The sequence below is a fragment of the Rhincodon typus genome, chromosome 7 (genome assembly GCF_021869965.1).
Source record: "Rhincodon typus isolate 14 chromosome 7, sRhiTyp1.1, whole genome shotgun sequence".
In the NCBI taxonomy this organism is placed as follows: Eukaryota; Metazoa; Chordata; class Chondrichthyes; order Orectolobiformes; family Rhincodontidae; genus Rhincodon; species Rhincodon typus.
Genome location: NC_063338.1, coordinates 60787343 through 60805260, shown reverse-complemented (window position 1 = coordinate 60805260; position 17918 = coordinate 60787343). Strand labels below are relative to the sequence as shown.

General features: G+C 38.7%; 1 protein-coding gene across 1 annotated transcript in view; it reads left to right on the top strand.

The window, feature by feature from the left end:
• LOC109926929 (mucin-13-like) overlaps positions 1 to 17183 on the top strand; it is a 39484-nt gene extending 22301 nt beyond the window's left edge. The window contains exons 6-10 of the mRNA XM_048599224.1: positions 6617 to 6728; positions 7911 to 7948; positions 11317 to 11404; positions 13803 to 13941; positions 15988 to 17183. Of these exons, the coding sequence (XP_048455181.1) occupies positions 6617 to 6728; positions 7911 to 7948; positions 11317 to 11404; positions 13803 to 13941; positions 15988 to 16065 (455 nt within the window). The 3' untranslated portion in view covers positions 16066 to 17183. The remainder of the gene's footprint in view (positions 1 to 6616; positions 6729 to 7910; positions 7949 to 11316; positions 11405 to 13802; positions 13942 to 15987) is intronic.
• The last annotated feature ends 735 nt before the right edge of the window (positions 17184 to 17918 follow it).

Here is a 17918-nt window from a genome sequence, read left to right as displayed (position 1 = left end):
TACATCGGACAAACAGGAAGGAAACTAACAACAAGAGTACATGAACACTAACTGGCTACAAAAAGACACGATCAATACTCACTCATCTCAATCCACATGGACAAGGAGAACCACGACTTCGACTGGGACAACACCAAGATCCTGGGACAGGCTAGGCAGAGACAAGCACGAGAATTCCTGGAAGCATAGCACTCCACGAAGCATGCTATTAATTAACACATTGAACTCGACCCCATATACATTCCAATACGGAGGAAAACCGGAAGTGAGGCAATCCATTGCAACGGACCCCAGAGTTTAAAAACCAGGCGGGAAAACACACCGATGCTTCATCAGAGGCTGCACTGAGGATATTACCAAGCACAGTAACGAAACGTCTGCGGAACAACAAACAAGCTCGGCGAGATAACCAACCTCAACACCCACAACCCGAGCTACAGATCTACTCCAAAACATTAGTAACGATATTTTATTTTCCACTCTGGAATTCTGCAGCCTTCTGGGCATAATATTGAGTTCAACAATTTTAGGGCTTGAGGTGATGTTCTTACCCCAACCCCCACACACCAGGCCTTGTTATCACATGGGCTGCTACCACACACAATCCATTGTGAGCTACTAAGAGCCCCATTAACAGCTATTCATTCCCCAAAACTGACTTTTACACACTCGTTTGGCTGTCCAACTATTTTTCTCTCTCTTTGTGCTCTATATCCATTTATCATTTACTTTCTCCCCTCCCCCCATCCTATCTTCTGCATAAATATTAACCTTTTCCTAGCTACCATCAGTTTTTAAGACACTGGACTTAAAACTTTAACTCTGATTTCTCTCCACAGATGCTGGCATACCTGCTGAATTTTTCCAGCAATTTCTGTTTTTATTTTTCTTTCTGATTTCCAGCATCTGCAGTTCTTTTGGTTTTTTATTCCTATAATGTGTATTGGGCTTCACTGCAAGGCTGTAGCAGGCCTCAGACAGAAATGTAAGCCTAAGAGCAAGATGATGCATTTAAATGGCAAGCAACCAAAAGGTCAGAGTCATGCCTGAGCAAAAGTGTTCTGTAAAGTGGTCACCCAGTTTACATTTGGGATTCCCAGTGTTCAGAAGACCACCTTGCGAGCAGCAGATTCAGCCAGCTAGACTGAAAGTAAATTGCTGCTTCAATTTGGGGCGTTTGCCATTGAGGACCTAAAATTGCAAGTGTTGCACTTCCTGCAATTGCATGGGAAAGTGTCTTGGAAGGGGGATGTGTTGGGCAGTGATAAAGGAATGAACCAGGGTGTCGTAGACAGAATGGTTCCTATGGAATGCTGATCGGGGAGTAGAGGGGCTGATGTTTTTGGTGGTGGTATCATGATGGTTGTGGCAGAAATGGTGGAGGATGAACTTCTGAATGTCGAGGCTGGTTGACAGGAAAGTGAGGACAAGGGGAAACCCTATTATGTTTCTGGAAGGAGTAAAGGGGTAAGGACAGGAGCGCAGGAAATGGGTTGAACATGGCCGAGTGCTGTGTCGGTCAAAGTGGGGAGGATGCCTTAATCAGGAAAAGTTAAGACATGTTTGAAGCACTGTTGTGGAAGCTAAATCATGGAAGTAGACGCAATGAAGATGGAGAAACTGGGAGTATGTAATCTCTTATAGGATGCAGGGTGTGTAGTCAATGTAGCTGTGGGAGTTGGTGATTTTGTAATGGATCTCTGTAGATAATCTATTCCCAGAAATAAAAACAGTTAAGTAAAGAAAGGGAAGGAAAAAGTCAGTGATGAACCAGGTGAAGGTGAGAGGTTGGAAATAGGAAGCAAAATTGATTAATTTTTCCAGTGCCAGACTATTTGTATCATTAATAGCCATGGGTGAGGTGCTGGAAGACTGGAGGTTGGCTAATGTGGTGCCACTATTTAAGAAAGGTGGTAAGGAAAAGCCAGGGAACTATAGACCAGTGAGCCTGACATCAGTTGTGGGCAAGTTGTTGGAGGAAATCCTGAGGGACAGGATTTACATGTATTTGGAAACACAAGGACTGATTAGGGATAGTGTGTGGGAAATCATGTCTCATCGACTTGATTGAGTCTTTTGAAGAAGGAACAAAGAAGATTGATGAACGTAGAGTGGTGGATGTGATCCATATGGACTACAGTAAGGCATTTGACAAGATTCTTCATGGTATACTGGTTAGCAAGGTTAAATCACATGGAATACAGAGAACTAGCTATTTGCATACAGAACTGGCACAAGGGTAGAAGACGGTAGGTGGTGGTGGAGGGTTGCTTTTCAGACTGGAGGCCTGTGACCAGCAGTGAGGCACAAGGATCGGTGCTGGGTCCACTGCTTTTTGCCATTTATATAAGTGATTTGGATGTGAACATAGGAGGTATGGTTGGTAAGTTTGCAGATGCCACTAAAATTGGAGGTGTGGTGGACAGTAAAGAAAGTTATCTCAGAATACAGCAGGAACTTGATCAGATGGGTCAATGGGTCAAGGAGTGGCAGATGGAGTTTAATTTAGATAAATGTGAAGTGCTGCATTTTGGAAAGACAAATGAGGGCAAATAAGTTTCTGGAGAGTGTTGGTGAACAAAGAGACCTTGGAGTGCAAGTTCATAGTTCCTCGAAAGTGGGTCGCAGTTTGATAGGATAGTGAAGAAGGTGTTTAGTATGCTTGTTACAGAGATAGTAGGAACTGCCGATGCTGGAGAAGCTGAGATAACAAGGTATAGAGCCGGATGAACACAGCAGGCCAAGCAGCATCAGAGGAGCAGGAAAGCTGACGTTTCCGGTCTAGACCCTTCTTCAGAAAAATCATTTTTCTGAAGAAGGGTGTAGACCCGAAACGTCAGCTTTCCTGCTCCCCTGATGCTCTATTGGACCTGCTGCTCAATGTGATTGGACTGCTTGTTTGAAAGCAAGCCAAAAATAAAATGCTTGCTGAACTTGTGTGAGAGCAAATAACTGATCTTTTATGCCCTGGTTACCTCTGACCACTTCACCACCACTTGAACTGGCCCAATGGTTAGATGAATTTCTACAACCAGGATTTGAACAAGTTTTCCACATGCAAGATTTCTTCACATTTGCAAAGACCATACAAGACTTGCATGTCAATAACAGTGCAATGTTCATGTCTTCAGTTGACATTTCTAGCTTATTCTCCCATGTACCATTCAAGGAAGCCATTGATGTTTACATTATAGCAGTATGTCATGGCGATCTAAACATGCTACAGCAACACCATCTATTTTGAGCGTACATAGTGTTATTAAAATTGGAATCAACCACATGTGTTGATTATTAAATGAATACTGACTCTCACACTGGTGGCATATTTAAATCACCATGACATAATGCTGCAATGCAAATATCTGTGAATTCCTCAAGTGATACATTGGAGAATAAGCTAGAAATGTCAAATGAAGACTTTGTTATTGATATGGAAGTCAAATATGGTCTTTGCAAATGTGAAGAAATCTTTCACTGTGCATGTGGAAAACTTACTTAAATGATGGTTGTAGAAATTTACACACCATTTAGCCAGTTCACATCGTGCAGAATTAGTTGGAGATAAGACAGGGTTTAAAAGACCAAACCTATTATTTAGATCATATATGACATTTAATTAGTTGTCAAAAAAACACATTTCCCGGGTGCCACGAGAAACATGTCATCGATGGAATAATACCCATCCTCCTATCCCTCGCATATTTCTGATATATATTTGAATCCGCAGCTATATGTAAGATTTTCATTAAGTGTCTTAATGGACTCCACCTAGCGCTCAAATTCACCTTTGAAATGCAGCTGTCAAATGAGCTGTCTTTACTTAACATCTCAGGTGAGAAATTAACCAGGTGGCTTGGTAATATTGAATCAGAGATAGTAGGAACTGCAGATGCTGGAGAATCCGAGACAACAAGGTGCAGAGCTGGATGAACTGCTTGGCCTGCTGTGTTCATCCAGCTCTGCACCTTGTTGTCTCGGCTTGGTAATATTGCCTACTACAATCAACCTTCACTGGTCAACGTACACATTAGGATCCCTACAGTTCCCCATGTCTTAAAATAGGCTTTAGTGGCAACCTCATAAATACCTCAAAACCTCATTTGATACTGTAACAGAACACATCAAACACATCCTGTGGAATAATGGCTACCCTGATCAGAATATTTCTTACTGTATGTCATGAAAGCTCACGAATGGCTGTAAAGACTTCACCTTTGGTCTTGAAAATTGCTCAGTCTGCCTCAAATTTAGGGAAAGGTATCTCAAAAATTATACGGAAATAGGAAATGCTAGCTGTTACACTCTGCTGTTATGCAGCAGCAACAGGATTGATGTTCAGCATTAACACGGTGCTGCTATTAAGCTAAAAAGGTATTCTCCCTATGAGGTATGTGGTATATTGACTTCAATGCTGATGTGATACTAGGTGTGTAGGTTGTGCATCACAACGATTGGTGGATTATATCAAACAGCACATCTCTTCAGCTGATCACAACAAGCAAGGTACTTACCATATCCATCAGGGAAAACAGGACCTACCCTCAAAGTCTATCAGTCAATCGAACTGGCTGCTTGCTGATTAGTCCTGACAGTGCCAGATGCAAGTAGTGATGGCTGCTGGGACTATAAGGAAATCCAGGGAATAAGTGTATTTCAGAAAATGTTTAGTGAGCGTTTTTTTCTCCAAGGAGGTATTAGCGACTTTAGGCATGTGGGTGAAGTGATTGGAGTTTGGATTCAGACTTTGGAAGCTGGGGAGACACAAACAGGAGGCATAAGTTTCCCGAAAACCACTCGTACGTTTGCCTGGCTGCAGCTCACACAAACCCAGTGAGTCGCCATGTGCTGATGCCAATTCTATACTTGCTTCAAGCTACATGACATACCAAAATCTGAGCTGGTGACCCTAAGTTCCAGCTCAAGTGTTGGGTCTCTTTATCAGTCTATCAGTTCTGAAGACATCGTTTGGATTCAAGATGTTAACTCTATTTGGCTCTTCATAAATGCTGTTTGACCTGCTGAATTTCTCTAACATTTCCTGTGTGTGTTCTCCCAAAGTCCTGAGAAATAGCTACCGCTCGACTAATGTCACTAAGGTAGATTAACTGGTCATTTATCCCATTGCTGTTTTTGGAAACTTCCAACATAAAAAATGATTAATGTATCTATCTACTTAACAACAGTATATACACTTCAAGAATAATAATTTGGCTGTAAAACATTTGGAGTATCCTAGTGTGAAAGGCACTGCCTAATTGCAAATCCTGTCCTTGCCTTCCCTTGTCAAAGCCTTCATAATTTTATTGTGAACTTGTGAAGTAATTGATTAATGAAATCTTTATTTTAATTACAGAGTTTCAGTTTCACTATTATAGTAACTGAAACCTTTCATCGTCGGTATCTTGGCGACATTAGCTGCACCATTAAGTTACCTTGTGATCCCTCGTAAAGTAACATGCAGAACATTGGAGACAATTTTCTAATTGCACCCTAACCACGTTTGCACATACTTAGGATTATGCCCTTGCTTTTGTACTCAAGCACTACTTATCTTTTGAATGTCCTTAACAAATTACTTGACAACTTTTAATAGTCTATATATCTAAAACGTTTAAATCACAAAAAGCTTCCATTGCTTTTAATTTTTCACCATTTGATGTATTTTCTGCACATTTTCCTGATCTTTTACATTTGGCAGAATGTTAACCAAAATCTTGAAGGAAAGGTATAAATGCCATTTTAGCTGTAGTACCACAAAACTTAGTAAATCAGAGGAATCAATCCTGATAGAAATTCCAAGTACATTTATCCTCTCCGTCTTCATTTTTCCAAAATGTATCACCTATAATTCTCTAGAGTAAATGTCTGAATTTTATGTAGCACTTCTACGTGTAAAATTAAAAAAAGTTAATTGTATATGCAGATCGTTTTTGATTAATGCAGTTTCAAATGACACGGATTTGTTATAACATGGATTTTACTTTACAACCACTAATCCAATAAATTGCTCATAATTTGCAATAACATTATTATTGATCACTGATATATTGACATATATAAACAATGCCGGAGGTGGGCCTTAATGGATGATTGACACTTGTTCTTACCTCAGAGAATGCAGTGTTACTTTCCTAAGTCTCTGTACTCACTGTTTCAACTTATCCATTCATGCCTGGGATTGACCTCACTTTCATTACTTTCTCCACATCGCATGTAGCTTCGTACTTGATGACAAATCTCACATGTAATATACATGCTTCTTATTTCAAATATCCAATGAAGAACGACATCAAGAATTGTCCACAATTGGAAATGATCACTTTTTCCTCTAGTAGTGGGAATGGAGGTGCTATTATTCGCTATATTGTAAAAACATGTGTAGCAGCAGGCAGATCCAATTTGTTAAAAAGATGTCAAATCAGCCTGGATGACTTCTGGGGACTTACCTGAACATTTACATGGGTTTCAATGGGAATTTGTTTCCAATAATGCAATTTCACTTGATACGATGATTTTCAGGGACATAACTACCACATTATTCAAAGACTATATGTATATGGAAAATGTTTTAATTATACCATCTCTGAATATTTTAATGTGCCTTTAATACTTTCAGATTCATGCAATACGCAGTGCAAAGGAATAAACGAATACATTGTTCGAGAGGATAATAAATGTAGTTGTAAATGTCAAGCTGGATACAAACGAAGGAATAATGAATGTGAAAGGTTGAGTATGAATCATTAACTTATAAGATCATTTTACTTTTATTTTATATACCTTTCTCCCTTGTACAGACTGTTCCCCAAAGACTGTTGTCTAGCCTGTGAAGGATAACTGGCTGGAAGACCATTACTACATCCTTGAGATATCCCCGATGAACAGGATTCATGACTTTTGTCAAGACCCCACTCAAAGCATCTTATTTTACATTGGGTTTAGGTTTGTGGAAATATCGTAAGCCTACCTCAGCCACATGGAGAATCAAGCAACACTATTGGCATTGTTATGTTATTCTGAACCACATGCATTTATTTTACAACTCTATTTTCCTGAAATGGTGCTGCTGTGACTGAACAGCCCTCCTCCTTGTGAGATAATATTCCTATGATAATGCTGCGTGGGGCACTCTAGGAATATTGGCCCCAGTGGTGCTGACAGAAGTAGGTCACATAGGATGGTGTGCGACTGAACGGAGACATTGGAGTTTGTGGTGATGCTATAACTTTTCTAATAGTGTCTCTGTGATTGAGCAGCATGCTGAAAGTCATCAAAGTTCATATAAATGAAGTATAGTATGTGTGCTTTGACCAAACGTAAGTCCTTGACTCGTGAGTGCTGATGTTTCATCATGAGCTGATTTCTGGCAGGTCCTTAGCCACTAATGGTTTGGCATTACTCTCTATTCAGGTCATAAGTCTACTTCAGCCAAATCAAACAGGGGATCAAACAGTACTTTTGGTATTTATCAAAATTATTTGGACCCATATGCTATCAATCCAGTCACCTGAGCAGCTGTCACCCACTATCCTCATAAATGAAACATCAAACAATAATTATTGCAAATACAAATATATTCCAGCAAAGACTTAACACCTGCAGGGCAGGAACAACATGGAGAAAAATGGAAGAAAAATATTCCATAAAAATTATTAACTTTTATTTTCCAGTTCAGGATTCAGAAAATTAATGTAAGCTGCACAGATCCTTCATAAGTATGTTTGCAAAGACAAAGCAAAATACTCTTTAAAACTAAATAAAACTGAAACATAGGTACACAATTTTTAACTCTTTTGCTCTTATTTCATTTAACTGTTCTAGTTGGTCAAAATTAATTCACATTGTTATATATGTGTGTGTTTGAAGTATTTCTTATATTTACAACTAATGATGTGCTTGTTTTAATTTAGTTGTCCATTTGGCTATGGTGGAATTGACTGCAAGGATGGTAAGAATTAACAGTTTTACATTCACACTATGAAATGAAGGGGATAAAATTTTCCCAGGAATGGAAGAGGACTGGTGTTGCACTGGTGTGTGTGTGTGTGTGTGTGTGTGTGTGTGTGTGTGCGTGTGTGTGTGTATTTTTCCATTAAAGTTCATTGTTTGAACTCAGTGAAGGGAGTGCTAACAAGGATTTTTAAATGTTTCTATTTAAAAAGATGAAGCACACAAAATGAAAAACGTATAGTTAAATCAATTTTTTACAACTTATGAATCATAATGTTTCACAAGGCCACATTAATTGTGGGGTAATACATATGTGAAGGAATCATATAATGAATGAATTGATATTAACTGTAGCTAGGTGTTAGTAATTTAAAACTAAAGTAACATCTATGTATCAGTAACCATCTTAAGGCTATAGCTCTCAGCTATTTCAACAGCTCTGTTGGTCCTGTGTTGGCAGATATGATATTCAAATCAAAGAAACCCATTCACTGCATGAAGTCAGCTGACCACTAAGCTCATAGCAGAATCGGATTGCAAAATTAACATACATTGTTTACTCAAACAACTCTGGAATATTTTCACTTCATTATGCTTGATTTTATTGATACACTTATAAGCTACTTACCTACAAAACATATGAAAGAAATTATAAGCAGGTAATGAGGAGAGCGGAAGGATTTAAGACTGTTATCCATAGAACAAAGAGAGTCAAGGAAATATTTCTTGGAGATCATCAATATTATAGACTGCTTTAAAAAATGTAAATAAAGGAAACCATTTCCACTGGCATGCATCAGAAATCAGAGGACATAATCTTAAAGTAGTAATCAGGGGGAGGTGATGGCTTAGTGGTATTATCGCTGGACTGTTAATCCAGTGACCTAGATAATGTCCCAGGGACATGGGTTTGAATCCTGCCATGGCAGATGGTAGAATTTGAATTCAATAAAAATATCTGGATTTAAGAATCTAATGATGACCATGAGTCAATTGTTGAGGAGAAAAAAAAACCCATCTGTTTCACTAATGTCCTTCAGGGAAGGAAACTGCCATCCTCACCTGGTCTGGCCTACATGTGACTCCAGACCCACAGCAATGTGGTTGACTCTGAAATGCCCTCTGGGCAATTAGGGATGGGCAATAAATGCTGGCCGAGCCAGCAATGCCCTTATCCCATTAATGAATTTAAAAATAGAATTGGAGGGGTGCTAAGAATTTATTTGTATGATCTGGAATACACACTGAATGGGTATTGGAAACAGATTCAATAGTAACAATACCTAATCATTAAAAAGAGCTAAATAAATAGGGAGAGAGTAAGAGGTGGATAGAAGATGGATAGAGGAGAAGATAGATGGAGAGGAGACGGACAGGTCAAAGAGGCAGGGATGGAGCCAGTAAAGGTGAGTGTAGGTGGGGAGTTAGGGAGGAGATAGGTCAGTCCAGGGAGGACGGACAGGTCAAGGGGGCGGGATGAGGTTAGTAGGTAGGAGATGGGGGTGGGTTTTAGGGCCAGTGTAGGTACGGAAGAGGGATTGTTCCACGTATCCTCCGCCCATCGCCTCCACAGCCAGCAGCTCCAGAGGAGACAGCAGCACCCAGCCCTGCCAAGTCTTCACCATTCCCCCAGATCTCCGAGACACCCAGAACCCCACCTCTTCCTCTGTTACATCGATGACTGTATCGGCGCCGCCTCGTGCTCCCACGAGGAACTCGAACAGTTCATCCACTTCACCAACACCTTCCACCCCAACCTTAAGTTCACCTGGACCATCTCTGATACCTCTCTCGCCTTCCTGGACCTCTCTGTCTTCATCTCTGGCAACCACCTAGAAACCGATATCCATTTCAAGCCCACCGACTCCCACAGCTACCTAGAATACACCTCTTCCCACCCACCTTCCTGCAAAAATGCCATCCCCTATTCCCAATTCCTGCGCCTCCACCGCATCTGCTCCCAGGATGAAGCATTCCACTCCCGTACATCTCAGATGTCCTCGTTTTTCAAGGACTGCAACTTCCCCCCTCAGTGGTCGCGAACGCCCTCGACCGTGTCTCCCGCAACTCATCCCTCACATCCCCTCCCCGCAATAACAACCAAAACAGAATCCCCCTCATCCTCACGTACCACCCCACCAACCTCCGGATCCAACGCATCATCCTCCGACACTTCCACCATCTGCAATCCGACCCCTCCACCAAAGACATTTTTCCCTCCCCATCCTTATCTGCTTTCCGGAGGGACCACTCTCTCCGTGACTCCCTCGTCTGCTCCACACTCCCCTGCAGCCCCACCACACCCGGCACTTTTCCCTGCAACCGCAGGAAGTGCTACACCTGCCCCTACATCTCCCCCCTCACCCCCATCCCAGGCCCCAAGAAGACTTTCCACATCAAGCAGATGTTCACCTGCACATCTGCTAATGTGGTATACTGCATCTGCTGTTCCCGTTGTGGCCTCCTCTACATCGGGGAAACCAAGCAGAGGCTTGGGGACTGCTTTGCAGAACACCTACGCTCGGTTCGCACTAAACAACTGCACCTCCCAGTCGCGAACCATTTCAACTCCCCCTCCCATTCCTCAGACGACATGTCCATCCTGGGCCTCCTGCAGTGCCACAACGATGCCACCCAAAGGTTGCAGGAGCAGCAACTCATATTCCGCTTGGGAACCCTGCAGCCCAATGGTATCAATGTGGACTTCACAAGCTTCAAAATCTCCCCTCCTCCTACCGCATCCCAAAACCAGCCCAGTTCGTCCCCGCCTCCCTAACCTGTTCTTCCTCCCACCTATCCCCTCCTCCCACCTCAAGCCCCACTCCCATCTCCTACCTAATAACCTCATCCTGCCCCTTTGACCTGTCCGTCCTCTCTGCACTGACATATCTCCTCCCTAACGCCCCACCTACACTCACATTTACTGGCTCCATCCCCGCCTCTTTGACCTGTCTGTCTCCTCTCCACCTATCTTCTTCTCTATCCATCTTCTATCCATCTCCCCCTCTCTCCCTATTTATTTCAGAACCCCCTTCCCCTCCCACATTTCTGAAGAAGGGTCTAGGCCTGAAACGTCAGCTTTCCTGCTCCTCTGATGCTGCTTGGCCTGCTGTGTTCATCCAGCTCTACACCTTGTTATCTCAGATTCTCCAGCATCTGCAGTTCCTACTATCTCATTAAAAAGAACTGCAGCATTTTCGAAAAAAGAGTGTGAAAGTGGAACTAACTCAGTATCTCTTACAACGAGTCAAATTGTTTGCTGTATGATTTTTAGAATAATATAATTATATTTTAAACCATTAATTTTGAGGTTTAAATGTTACAGTTAATTTGATAATTATTTTGAAATGTAATTTTATTTTGCAGCCTTTCAACTCAGTACTGTAGTGATTGGTGTTATAGCTGGAGTTGTCATAATAAGTATGACAATCGGACTTATTTATGCGTGTGCGAGGTAATATTATTTATTTTATCTGAATCCAATATTCTTTATCATTGATATTTAAGAATGGCCCAGTTCAGAGCACAGTTCCAAATAGGGAGCTTAAACAATTACTGAGGCCAAGTACTTCTGAAAATCATTACTTCAAAATATCTATTTTTCAAGTTATATGTATATATATTTAAATAGCATGGGAATGTCTTTAAAGTGACTTGAATTTAGGAAGACCGCAATGTTTTTCTGATATTTAAATGACACCTTAAGATTTCCAAATTATAAGGCATGCCTCCTGCATCTAAAGTTCTAAGCAGGAGTAATGCCTCAGAAGGATGCTACATTTATCCAGCTGCCAAATCACCTTATTAAAATGAATGCAAACTGTTCTTGAAATTCTTTAAAAGGTTAAAGAAAGAATATGCATTGACGATATTGTATATTCAATGGTGAATATGCAAGTCACATTTGAATAACTTTTCTCTGCATTAAGTTAGGAAACATGAGTAAATGGGATGCCACTCTTGCTTAAAAAAAGATCATGTGAACAAATTAAATATGAAGAACCCAATGGCAATACTATCCTATAAAAGTCATTTTTATATTAGTATGAATTCTCACACTTTAGTTTAAAATAAGTTTTCTCAGTATATTGTAAGAGAGTACTTTTTTCTGTTTTTTGGCCTCTAAACTGGAATGGAAGTTTCTATGAAATACAAGGAGAAATTTGCATCATTGGAAAAATTAAGTTGTGCGCATTTTTAGCTATGTAAGATAATCTCACTATTTCAAAAGTGATATTGTTATTTTGAGGCAGTTTGGCATCAAAAGTCTTTGAGTTAAGTAAAGACTGCCCACTGAAAGCCTTTGGATCAGTTGGGTTGCAGTTTGCTACAAATCTGAAGGCGTGCAACTGTTGAAGATATCCAGAGACTCTGAACTGAAAGCATCTTTCTATCTTTCTCCTGATGTGAATGAAAAGACAACAAAATCTAATAAGATTAAAAGAAAAACCTAATCAGAAAAGATTTAGATTCACTACATCAACTGTCAAAGCGAAGAATATCCATCACTTTACAAACATCAGCATATCATTATTGTTTTAATCAAAAGGAACTGTGAGACACAATTTAATCCACCCAAATGACCTGAACTTTTGATGTTCAGAACTTTGTTTTCCCTGTCTATATTCTTTTTTCCACTCAAAATATCTGAGTCAAACAGTTTGTCTTTTGTCTACCTTAATCATGAATGTGTGTGTGCATTTGGTGTTCGTAAAGGACTATAGTTTAAGTTGCCCTAGTGGTAAGTAAAGAATCCTTTCTCTTCTATGTGTTTGTTAAAGTTAAATGTGTTACATTAAGTAAGTATTTTTGGTAATGACAAATCCAGGTGTGAATTATTTTTGCCCTAAATAGCAGTCAGTCAGGCAAACTAATTATGTTAAAACCGAAAGAACTGCGGATGCTGTAAATCAGGAACAAAAGCAAAATTGCTGGAAAAGCTCAGCAGGTCTGGCAGCATCTGTGAAGGAAAAAACAGAGGTAACGTTTTGGGTCCAATGACCCTTCCTCTGAGGACCCGCAACGATAACATTGTTTTTTCCTTTACAGATGCTACCAGACCTGCTGAGCTTTTCCAGCAACTTTGTTTTTGAAACTAATTATGTTGTTGGTTTAATTGGGATTTTATACATTTTCAGATCTTCCCAGTGAAATTGTGACAATATCCTTAAAGCCAAGAGCCTTCACAGTCCCAATGCTAATTGAATGATTATTCTGATATTAACTGATAGCTCAGCACTGTTGTTCACTTGCCCATCTGTGAATTGCATTGGGACATATTTCTATATTCAGCATGTTATTAGTGGTGATACTTTTGTTATTGCAAACCTAAATCAGAGTGGCTTCAAAAAAAACTTTGTGTTCGAACTGTAAACATAGGGGAATAGCACAATGAAGACAGTAATGTTTTTATTGGAAAAAATATGAATAAACACCTAAATGTACGAGAAATTGTATCACTTGTCCTTTGTTTCTCAAATTTCTGTTGTATCACTTCCTTTCCTCTCGTCTAATTGTATACCAACAATTTTCTAATACCTTGTCTAAGTGTGTGTAATCTGACATTGTAGAATTTGGCACATAGTGTAAATAGATTTTTTTCTCCAATAGTAGGAGAGAAGTTGACATTGAAGGAATGGTATAAAATGCATTACTTTAGTACAAGTACAGTATTGGAGTGTTTTGATCATGTGGTCTGAAATCTGTTGGAAAATACTAATCTTTCTGCTTAGGCACTCTTGTACAAGAAATCCATTTAAGCAGTATAGCATTCAACAACTCAGATCCATTATAGAATTGCTCGCTTCTTTCTAATACAGATATTAACAACTATTCTAATTTCACTGTTGCAGATTAAAACATATTAAAATTGATGAACATCAGCCATTGGTAATGGAAACAAAGGGAGAAAACCTAACAAAAATTCCGAGAGTAAATTTGGGCAGCAAGACAATGATGATGAACAAACTGGCAACAAGAGACTATGATGAGGTATTTTAAAACAATGCTTAATTATATTATTGATAACTGCCCAGCAGTAAAGAATATCCCAAATCTTACCTTAAGTTAAATGAATGAAGGAAAGGTCAGGAACGTGTGAGAAATTGGTATTCCTTCTCATGCAATTTTACTTTCAGATATAGTGAATCAATGAATACACTTTACAAACATATTTATTATAAATTATTTGAATAAATTAAAATTAGCACTTTAAATAAAATAATTTAAATGTGGTATTGCTGTGAAAATTATTTTTGACAACTATGGATGATGCTCAACAGCATTCAGTCAAGTTACAAGTGCAATTTATTATCAACCAATTATTATAAAGAATAGCTTTTGTCAATGTCATTTCTGTCAGAATTATAGAAAAAAACCTGACTCTTTAGCAATTTAATTCTCCAGTTCAAACATTGGTTCATTGTTGGGAATTATCCTGGGAGCCTTCAACATTGATTCCATATCCCTAGAATCTCATGGCATCAATTAAAGATGGGCAAAGAAATCTCCTGCTGATAACCACCTACCACAGTCCCTCAGGTGACAGATTAGTACTCCTCCATTGTTAAACACCTTTTGGAAAAGGCACTGAGGAAACCAATAACACTAAATTTACACTAATGGGAGATTTCAAAGTCATCATGAATAATGGCTCAGTATTACCATTGTTAACTGGAAGAACCAATTCTAGAAGGGCATATATGCCAGACTGTGCCTATAGCAGGTAGTGAAAGAACCAACAACAGGAAAAAAATCTATTGGATTTTGTCTTCTTCATCTTAGTCACCTCAATGATCTCAGTCCCAGGACATCACTACAGGAGTTCTTCAGTGTAGTGCTCTAGGCCCAACCGTCTCTAGCTACTACATCTTCCCTCCATCATAATGCCTATCACTGGGTGTGCGATGATCATTGATGATTGCCTGGTATTCAGTGCCATTTGAGATTCCTCAGATACGGAAGTAGTCTGTGCGCATGCACAGGAAGATCTGGACAGAACTTTGGGTTGGGCTGATCAGTGGCTAGTAACTATCAAGCTATACATTTGCCAGACAATGATCATAAACAAAGGAGGAGGCAATCTAGATACTTAAAATTGATAAGGAGGAGGTATTGAAGAAGCTGTCTGCTCAATAAATTGATAAAATGCCAGGATGAAATGTATACAAGAATACTGAGGTAAGTGATTAGGAACATAGTTCCAAGATTTTAATCCAGTGACAGTAAAAGAACAGTGATATAGTTTCAAGTCAGGATGGTGTGTAGCTTCAAGGAGAACTTGAAAGTGATGGTTTTCCCGTGCATCAGCTCTCTCTGTGTCTCTCTATCAAAATGATTCACTTCACAATTCTCTGATTTAAATTACATCTACCAATTGTTTGTCAATTCCAACAATTTGGCCATATACTTTGAAGTTCTATTTCATTCCTTCTCATTGTTCATTATGCTTGCAAGTTTCATATCATCCACGAATTTGAAATTGTGCCTGGCACACCAAAGTGTAGGTCATTAATATACATCAGGAAGAGCAGAGTCCCTAGCACTGGTGTTTGCTAGCTGAAAATCACAGCCTTTATTTTGTTTTATACTGGCATATTAGAAATACTATCTATTCACTTCAGCAGAGCTTCTTGGCTCACAATATTAACAAAATGGTGAAAATGACCAAGCCCATAGAGGATAAAATATGTTTCACTGATACTTTCCCAAAATGCTAGAAAATGCTTCCATCAGTCATGTTCTCAAAATGTTAAGCTGAAAAATATTCATAAGTTGTGGTTAAATATTTTCTTTAGCTCTTTGCTTTTTTGCACTTTTCTCTCTTACTTGTTCCTATCATCACTTATTACTTTATACAGTCAAATTACGAGATCTAGCTATGTTTTAACATATTGTTAATGCAAAGCTGATATGTATGTAACAATAAATATAAAATAGAATATTGGAATTTACTGGTTAACATGATTAGAATTAGGCAATAAATATTTCAAAGCAGCTAATTAAATTGTCCTAATATGTCCATGTTTCCCTACACAGAGATCACATCAGGAAGATTGGAATACTTACCAAAATCTTTCCATGGGAGGTGATTATAACAAGAAAAGGGACGACTGAGCTGACAGAAACAAGGAGACAACGATGAAATTGCAAAACAGTTAGCATCCACAACAAAAAGACAAATTAATATTCTGTGTTTCTGTTCTAATAAAGGATCATATTTGCCAAAGTAACTTACCATTTCAATTTACTATCCAACATTCTAGTTCCAATATTCTTAGCCTCTGTGTCACATTTTCAGCATTCGAATTCTTTTTTAATTTTCAGAAAACTGAGAAAAGTAATCAATTTTACCAATCTTGCAATGTACAATGACTGAATAAAGTAGCCTCAGTACTTGACATTCAAACTATTTGGCATAAACATTTCATCAATTTTTTTGATTCAATTTTAATCTTTGTAATTTTCAAATAATAAATCATGCGAAGTAACAGTCAAACTGGTGTATGAAATGACCCCATTATTCTGGTCTTAAAAATTATATTTTGCTTATATTCAATGTGTGAGTTGACCCCTTTTGTAGATACAGTGTGCCATACTCACATTATTCATCAATTTCAATTTGCCATTGCACAAATGTTATATTTACTAGTATCTTATAATTGGAGGTTAAGAGATGAAGCTAACAATATAGGCTATGTTGTGAAGATGCTTGGGGCTTTAAAACATGATCATTGTTTGTGTCATGTACCAGTGACACCCAAACCAGCAGTTCACTTTTGTATTTGGCATAAAAACCAAAATTGTTTTCTTGTTGGGATGGGGAACAGGGTTGACCTTGAATAGCTGACTTATACGTCAACATTAATGATTATTTGACTTCAATTAACAGCTACAAAATAGAAGTAGTAGTATGGAAAATATTAAAACGATAAATGGGACATGGAACCTTTGAGCCAAATGGCTGTTGCTTTGCCAGAATTTCAATACTTGTATGTAAATTCAACTGGTTTGTAATAATCATTATTATTTGGGAAAATATGGTTTGTAATGCTCAACATTCTCATGGTGTTTGCTGTATGTCCATAAATGCAAAATGTACTGTGAATGATAGGTTTATAATCTGAAATGTGTGAAGAAAAGTAAGTATGTTGATTAATTATTGAAAGTACAGAAATTGTTTGAAAATTACATAGAATGCACATGTAAATGAAATAATAAATACAATTAATATACTTCAGCGTATGATGACTAATGAATTGACTCCTATCTGGTTTCTACACAATTCATGATGTGCTTGTATAGGATGTCAAGTTCTTTCGTTGATCTAATGAGCAAAATTTTATTGCATATACAGTCAGCTCTGCTATAATGCGATAGTTGTGTCTCTGTGCAACATTGTGTTATTGAAAATCGCACTATAGAAATAACTGGCCCTGTGTGAAAAGTGGGGTTGGGGCAGACCACCAAAGAAAATCACTCAAAAATCCTCTCAAAAGCCTAACACAAAGGATAGCACAATTTGAATAAATGTTTAATTCACATCTAATAATGAAATATTATTAAAAATATCAAAAATGTTAAGATGGTTTGAAAGGGGATGAGGTTGTACTGTAACTCTCACAGAAAGCACTTCATGACAAAGCCCACAAAATGATCACATGATGCCGCATGGAGACTCTTTCGGAGCTAACATTGTACATATTCATGACAAAACCCGTGAAATGATCCTGTGATGTTGACATCTACTGCTTCGCACACTGATAGATGTGCGTTACAGGCAACATAAATTTGCATTTTAGAAATAGCATTCCCCTATTTGTCAATCATGTTACAGCCAATTTGTACTGATAGAACATGCATTATAGCATAACCATAACAAGCAGTATGTAACATTTTCTTGCTGTCCAGGAAATAAGATCTTGTCTTCTCCTGGTATCAGTGCAGAAGACTGTAAATCCAAATTTGCA